General features: G+C 31.7%; 2 protein-coding genes across 3 annotated transcripts in view; one reads left to right on the top strand and one right to left on the bottom strand.

The window, feature by feature from the left end:
- On the bottom strand, positions 1-560 carry LOC104787334. The gene has a single exon (XM_010512901.2). It carries the CDS (start codon positions 503-505, stop codon positions 107-109), a length of 399 nt encoding a protein of 132 aa, XP_010511203.1. The 5' UTR covers positions 506-560; the 3' UTR covers positions 1-106.
- Positions 4,836-8,242, top strand: part of LOC104787333 (acyltransferase-like protein At1g54570, chloroplastic) — a 10,628-nt gene continuing 7,221 nt past the window's right edge. The window contains exons 1-10 of one of the 2 annotated variants that reach the window (XM_010512899.2): positions 4,836-5,470; positions 5,711-5,762; positions 5,970-6,025; positions 6,420-6,578; positions 6,685-6,789; positions 6,879-6,988; positions 7,075-7,196; positions 7,341-7,449; positions 7,616-7,749; positions 7,924-7,997. In XM_010512899.2, coding sequence (XP_010511201.1) covers positions 5,074-5,470; positions 5,711-5,762; positions 5,970-6,025; positions 6,420-6,578; positions 6,685-6,789; positions 6,879-6,988; positions 7,075-7,196; positions 7,341-7,449; positions 7,616-7,749; positions 7,924-7,997 — 1,318 coding nt within the window. In that variant the 5' untranslated portion in view covers positions 4,836-5,073. Of the gene's footprint in view, positions 5,471-5,710; positions 5,763-5,969; positions 6,026-6,419; positions 6,579-6,684; positions 6,790-6,878; positions 6,989-7,074; positions 7,197-7,340; positions 7,450-7,615; positions 7,750-7,923; positions 8,013-8,242 lie in introns of both variants that reach the window. The other variant, XM_010512900.2, reaches the window with a different exon arrangement.

Genomic DNA, 8,242 nt, shown 5'->3' with positions numbered 1-8,242 from the left:
TTTTGAAAAGACGTGCTTAGCTCTCTCTCTCAACATTTGTCTACTTCCCAAACTTGAACATGTAAGTTCATACATATATATGTTCTCACCAGCTTCTCTCAGATAATCAATTATTTTTTTGTGACTTGGAGCTTGAGGAATTTGGAGGTGAAGCCCACATGGCTCTATTTGGCCTGACCCATCCACCAGCGACGATCATGGTTGGCTTTTCATTCATGCTCTCCTTTTGACCTAACTTGTTCTCTGATTCATAATGCTTCCATTTGGGGATCTTCATAGTTGTGTATTTCTCCTTCGTTTTACCTTCTTCCCTTGAGGTGGTGCCTTTGTAACCCGATTGATTTTGTTCCCTTGAACTGGCCTGCCTTTGCGTTTGTCTATGACCGATAATTATATTGACTGACTTCTCTACCTGAGCAACTACGCGGTCAGCTCTAAGATCGTGATGAGAAAAACCATAATGGTTCTTCTCGTCGCGTTTGTACCCACCATGACGATCCACCATTTTCCAAGGGAGAGAATTAAGAAAACTGTCTTGTGAGTTTCAAAGTTGAAAAGAAATAAACATACATCTACCTTTTTATATTGCTTACACATGCATGAAGCGTGGTAGAGAAGGCAAGATTCCACACTCAAGAATCATATTCCTCTACTTTTAATATCAAACGTACAACAAAGAAAAGAGAATATAATCAAATCGTACTTTCATATTTTAAAGTACCATTTACACGAATCTTTTTGCCATCTAAAATCTCATAATATTTCAAACTGCCAACATGAACCTACTAGGAATTAATTTGGACTGCCAAAACACAACCACTGCTGATTAGTACTCTTCAAAGTTTGTGATAAAAAAAAATTATAAATCAGTAAGCATCTTACAGTCATTGCTTTATTTGATTACTTGAACAAATATATTCCTAGTTTGATTTGGACAATACTATTAAGTATTAACATATATGAAATATATATATATATATATATATGCAATTGATTTTGAAAGAAATGCACAATTGTAACATATGAGAAAATAATAATGGGAAATATCTCATAGAAATTAGCAAGATTCACTCTTCCTCCAAAAAGAAAAAAAGAGAGAACTTCTGTGGAAACACAAAAACTTAATCCGAGCCAACAACTAAAAAAAAAGAAACACAAAACCACAATTTTTTCCCATGTGTTTATATTTCATGGTAATAAACGTATTTATATAGATCTGTTTAACTATAGTCTTTAAAAAAGAAAATCAGAACGGTATAATGTTTATTTTGCAAATTGCATTGGACGATAGTCGATAGACATCACATTCATATCCATGTAAGTACTAGTTGTCAGATACCCAAAATAGTTTATAAAAGAGAAAAAAAAGAAGAAGCAATGTAAAGAGATGTGGTACGTACGATCAGTGTGGACATGTGATCTTGCATAGTTGTCCAAACTGAGACACGGAAGGACTTAATTAAGCAGACGAATATGAATACATCCAAAAGACATACGCGTAGTGCGTAGACAAGAATCGATGCTTGCTTTGTTTTGCTTCTTCCTTCTTTACCGTTAAAAAACTTACGGAACCCATTTGAACACGTCTTTCGTGTGACCTAACCCACTGAAACACACACTACACCAAACCTAACTCTTGTTTTGTTTTTTCTTTCATTATAGTTATTGATACAAAGAATTACCCTTATGATAGAAAGACAAAAAAATATCTATCATAAAAGAGAAATTAAGAATGATAGATATAACTGCGTAATCTTTGATAAACGAATACAAGTAACAATTATTTAGGTGAACTTATTGGTGGAAAGATGTCCATAAAATTTGTTCTCGGTATAAGATATATACTAGATTACGACCCGCGGTGTACCGCGAGGCAAGTTATTTGTAGTTAAAACTTTTTAAATTATAAATTGTTTTTGTTTATTAAATATGTTATAATTGTATAATAATTGACAATTTTATGGTTTAAACCATATAGTACCGCAATATAATTTAGTTTTTACATAATATTAATTTAATCAACTTAATTATATAAGTCTATTTCTCTAATATCGATAATATTAATGATGTTTTAGCCGTGTAACACCAAACTAATAATATTTTTAAAATTATATAAATATCAACCAAACCCATCCCGCCATATAACCATGTCCCGAGATATTTTAATTCGCACTATATCATTCTTAATTTTTAATATTTATTATTTTGTATTATAAAAATTAGATTGAGTTAGTATGATATTTATTAAGATTGTAACCATTAAAATTTTATAAGATTGGCGTTTCTTATAAAGTTTAAATATTTTTAAAGTTTAAATATCTATAATACTTAGAATTCTTAAAAAATTTTGAATATTTCTCATATTTGAAATTTCAGAAATATAAGTTTCAATCGAAGATACCTTTAAAATAAAACAAAAAGAAAGCAAAAAGAATTCAACAAAAATCAATTTGTTTTTTCTTCCAAATTGTATAAATCATATAAATTATAAAAAAAATAGAAAGTAAATAAATGAGTTACAAATTTTATAAATTTAATTCATATATTGATATCTTGAAAATATGAGAGGTTTTAACTGTAAATCTTTTAAAAAAATAAATGATAACTATGATAATTATAAGAATTTTTTTTAAAAAATATTGAGATTAAATGTTAAAACAAAACGATTTTGCTTTGGTAAGATGTGAGATGAGATGAAAGGACTTTGATCTATTTATAGTGTGATATGTAGATGAATGTGATAAATGTTAGTTAATAGATTTCTTGGTTAGCAAGTTCAAACTTTGATGATATGTAATATTTCGTGTTCTTAGCTTTGTAGTAGGTCTTGAAAGCATTGATAATATTTTTCCTTATTAATTTGTTGGGATATAGAATGATTAATTATGATCCGATGTACCTCATTAAATGATTTATTTTGTTTCTACTTTGATTGTGAGTTTAGAATTTTTAAGGTAAGTGAAATCAATGGTCTTCAATTCATTTTACATATTTTTCCGTTAAAATCATTTTACGATTTAAATTCCCGATTTCATTAACATTTTCTGTGAAAAAAATAAATGTAAATTTAATGCAATTTCATTTAATTCTATAAGTTTCCAAAAAGTATTTTTGAGCAAAAAGTTGCTGCAAAAATACTAGTATAGATATATTTCTGATTTAGACATCTCTGAGTTCCCTTGTATAAGATATATATCTCCATAAAATTTGTTCCTGGTCTAACTTTAACAAACATACAAAAAAGATTCTTAATTCATAGACATCAAAAAAAAGATTGTGAATCACAATCACTCATGAATCACCTAGCTAGCAGAATATATACTTATTGGTGGAAAGATTTTAAAATTTTTGGGATTCCGTTGTTGTTGGTTTATGAACTTTTAGATATTTTGTACTTTGATGACTCTAAAATACCTTGTTATATGAAAAGTTTTGTTATCACTAAAAATTAGTAATATTTTCTTACAAAAAATATTATTTTGTCTATTCCAAAAACTTTTGTAAGATATTTGTAAATTTTCAATCTTTTGAAAGCCCTTTATCAAAATCTAGTGATATTGGGACATAGGATCTTCACAATTTTATTCATTAAACACATTTTTTAAGAATACTACGACATGAGATTCTCAAAGTTTATATATATATATATTTTAAAAAAGTTAAAACACAAAAGTGAAACCCTCTACAAATCTATCAGTTTTTAAAATCAAATATCTCTCTCAAAATCTAGCTCTCTCATTATTAAGGTCAGAACAATTAGTTAGAGAAATAAATGAAACGATTAAACATAACAGCTTGGAAAATGATAATAAGAAAACTTAAATTAGACACAACTTTTATACTGAATTATAATTGTTTAGTGGGATATTGAGAGAGGAATTAGAAATATACATATATATATATATGATACAATGATAGTGAGAAATATGGGAAAAAAATTATGTATTATAGGTTAAATTATTTTTAATTAAATTGATAGTGTCAAGTTGTCAACCCATCTATAAACATAACCTATGTTGTGCATCATCCTACATGTCCCTTTGAGTCATAGGATGCAAATGGTTGCACGGTTAAAGAGATTGAACAGGTTGAAAAAAATTATTCAACCAATTTTTACCATTTGCATTGTAAAGGTCGAAGAGGTTGGAAAAAATTATTCAGCTCGTTCAACTCAAAAAGTTGAAAAAATAAACTAATCCTACAGCAAAAATCTTCAACTTGTTCAACCACTATTTTGGAGATGAATAAGTTGAATATTATTCAATCCAGTTTTATTCAACCCATTTTTTTTTTTTTTTTTGCATCCATTTGCAGGCTGCAAATGGTTGCTTAAAATTGAAAAAATGAGTTGAACAAAATTGAGTTGGAAAATATTCAACCCATTCATCTCCAAAATAGTGGTTGAACAAGTTGAACATTTTTGCTGTAGGATCAGTTTATTTTTTCAACTTTTTAGGTTGAATGGGTTGAATAGATTTTTCCAACTTCTTCAACCTCTTCCAATCAAATGGTGAAACTTGGTTGAATAATTTTTTTCAACTCCTTCAACCTTTTCAATTGTGCAACCATTTGCACCCATAATGTTAAAACTTGGAAGCTAACTAATATAATCCTTTCATGGGATTATAACTACTAAATGAGTTTAATAACTTTTTTTGTGTACTTGTTTTATTCCACGTCGCAGATTAAATGTCTCTACCAAATTAATTGTCTAGCTAAAAAAACACAAGAGTACAAAATTGATTTATTTTTCATTTTAAGTATGAATATGAAAATTAAAAAAAAAAAAAAAAAAAAACCAAAAAACAGAGAACGGATGAAATTTTAGAACATCTTTTGCAATTATTCCACTTTCTACTAAAGATACTTTTATTAGCACTTTCCATGAAATAAATAAATGTAAAAGGAAACCGAAAGAAAGAAGAAAAATTAATAATATTTTTTTTGTCTAATTCCAAAAACGTTTGTAAGATATTTGTAAAGTTTCAATCTTTTCCCATTTTGTGTAATTTTTTTTTTTTTTTTCTAAGAATTAATTTTCCTTACGTTGCCTGCCTGAATCAAACAAAGGCAATGGCAACATGTTCTTCAAGCCTATCGGTGCTACCAAATTTGAGATGGAATTGTAACAAAAGAAGACCCAATTTCAAGGTAAGAGCTCAAATCTCTGGTGAGAAGAAGAAGACGACATCAGTGGAGCCTGTGAACAACGGTTCGGTCTCTGTCTCTACTGTTCAAAAGCAAAATGGGGCAAATGAAGTGAATGGGAAAGTAAAATCCCAGAAGAAGATAGTGAGTGATGAAATTGAGCTGTTGTGGGATGATGGTTACGGCTCCAAATCTGTCAAAGATTACTTTGCTGCGGCTAAAGAGATCTTGGAAAAACCTGACGGTGGTCCTCCTCGGTGGTTTAGTCCCGTTGATTGTGGTCGACCCGTTGAAGATGCTCCTACGTTACTCTTCTTACCCGGTAAAACAAATTCAGTAATTGGGTTTTGTCTGTCCTCTCATACGCTAAAAAAATTAAACCTTTGTATTCATTTCTCACTTCTTTGATTCTTTAGGCTGTTTACTTGAATTCTTAGTTATACGTTTTTACTGTTTTTATCTTTAAGTATCTGATTCTTAGATCATGTCCGTTGCAAAGTTCCAAGCTTTTAATATATATGGATTTGACTTTTGTAATGCTTGATGTGAATTTTGTATACAGGGCTTGATGGCACAGGGATGGGCCTCGTTCCACATCACAAAGCTCTTGGCAAGTATGTTTACTCTTTCTTATTAGTCTCAGTTCTTTGATTTAACATTGGATTAAGAATGTGGAAGTGGGTATATATATATATATATATAAACTTGAACAACCCTTAATGCAGAAGCAATAGTATCTATAGCAAAAAAACTAATCCAAATAAAGGTTTCTTGTGGTTATGTTACCTCTTACTGTTGTTATTGTATTTTTCCCAATACAGGGCTTTTCATGTCTCGTGCCTGCATATTCCTGTACTTGACCGAACTCCATTTGAAGGTAATATAAAATAGCGATATAAACATTTGGTTATACGTACTTGTCTCTTTATTATCATAGAATAGATCTTCCCTTGCTTATGTTACCTCCTTGAGATATATGTCTGTGTATACATAGATTTCTACGAGTATATATACATACATACAACAATGCTTAGATTACCTGCACTCAGCTCATTCTGTGTGACATCAAATGGAAGATTGTAACAATGCGTGGAAAAGATTTCCATGAATTAATATGGTTGTCCAAATACACGTTTACTGTTATATGTATACGATTGACTTCCACATAGATAGAAATATCTAACGAGTGCTTCTTCTCTATAAGGTCAGTAGTTGTTGATGTTGTTTGCTCTTTTCTCTGAATGTTCTTTAATGTTGGTTTTACAATTAAGGCCTGGTGAAAATAGTCGAAGATGTTTTGAGGCAGGAGCAGGCTACACGTCCAAATAAGCCGATATATCTTGTGGGGGATTCTTTCGGAGGATGCCTGGCTCTTGCTGTTGCTGCCAGAAACAGTTCATTAGACTTGGTGTTGATACTAGTTAACCCAGGTTAGCAAACATTTATTTGTTCAGTTTTGTAGCTTCGTATCTAAATGCATACTTGCATAAGCTTGTTATTTGATGGACAAATACGTTTTTCTCTTTTTTTTTTTAGCTACATCATTTGATAGGTCACCGCTACAGCCGTTGATCCCTATATTAGAGATGGTGCCAGAGGAGCTTCATTTTACAGTTCCATATGCTCTAAGCTTTATTATGGGTACATGAACTGATGTTAAAATTGTATAAGTTAATAAGTCCTTTTTTCTATTTAAATTGTCTTTACTTAGGCTTTTTTTGGAATTTTAGGTGATCCAATAAAGATGGCAACACTTGGTATCGACAACCAACTTCCATCAGGTATAAAACTGGAAAAGTTGAGACAGAGGCTTACTAAAACTATGCTCCCGCTTCTCTCTGTGAGTGTTTTTTTTTATTGCATTTACTTTGTCCTGTTATCCTGTATCAATGCAAGATGACATCTTTTCTAACTATACGGTTTCAGGATCTCGGTGAAATTATTCCACGGGAAACTTTACTTTGGAAGCTTAAGTTGCTGAGATCTAGCTCTGCTTATGCCAATTCCCGCATCCATGCAGTTCAAGCTGAGACCTTGATCCTTGCTAGGTTATCTTCTTCCTTATTGTATTGCATTTCTTCTCTCTTCCTTATTTTTGGTCTATGTAAGTAATATCACAGACCTGGCTGGCGTACAATGGTTGACATATTATCAAGAAAATAGAAATGACTTTGGATTTCATGGACTTTCAGTGGAAAAGACATGATGCTTCCTAGCCAAGAAGAAGCGAAGCGGCTTCATGGGGTACTAAAAAACTGCTCAGTTCGATGCTTCAAGGACAATGGGCATACCCTTCTACTGGTAATTATAATTTCACATACTGATTACTTTTGAATGCACTTCCTTTTGTTATGGATGGTAGGTGGAGCTAATGAAGTAGTGTCAAAAGTAATTTCTTACAAGAAGAGAAAAACACAGAAGAGTATGACTATTATTCTGTGACTGACTTTGTTATTCATTTTCACAGGAAGATAGCGTCAGTTTGCTCACAGTTATAAAAGGTACAGGCAAGTACCGGCGCTCTTGGAGATATGATTTGGTTTCTGATTTCTTGCCTCCAAGTAAGGGAGAACTTGATTACGCCCTTGATGAAGTGCTCGGGTACCCATGCTAAGTCTTCCTTGACTCTTTAAAACTTTCTGACAAAAACACTGACAGTAGAAGTTAATTTATCGTCTCGTTCGTTGGATCTCCTTAAAATGAGCAAAAGAGACCCAAATGCACTAAGCTTCATGTGATGTATCTGGTCTGATTTGATTCCTTTGTGATATGCAGATTCTTGCGAAATGCTGTTGGTTCTGTGTTCTTTTCAACTATGGAAGACGGGAAAATAGTGAGGGGACTCGCTGGTGTTCCAGATGAAGGTCCGGTGTTACTTATTGGTTACCACATGTTGATGGGTCTTGAACTTGGTCCAATGTCCGAGGCATTTATAAAAGAAAAAAACATTCTCTTTCGTGGAATGGCCCATCCGGTTCTGTATTCAGATAATAATCCAAGTAAGGAGTTTGATTATAGTGACTGGATTAAGGTATTTGGTGCCTATCCTGTCACTGCAACCAATCTTTTTAAGCTGTTATCTTCTAAATCTCAT

This window comes from Camelina sativa, chromosome 5 (assembly GCF_000633955.1).
Source record: "Camelina sativa cultivar DH55 chromosome 5, Cs, whole genome shotgun sequence".
Lineage (NCBI taxonomy): Eukaryota > Viridiplantae > Streptophyta > Magnoliopsida > Brassicales > Brassicaceae > Camelina > Camelina sativa.
The sequence above is the reverse complement of the archived record's forward strand: the minus strand, read 5'-3'. Positions and strand labels throughout refer to the sequence as shown.

Bases quoted from the DNA above. Each gene is read 5' to 3' on its own strand.
- LOC104787334 (XM_010512901.2), bottom strand. From the start codon at position 505: ATGGTGGATCGTCATGGTGGGTACAAACGCGACGAGAAGAACCATTAT.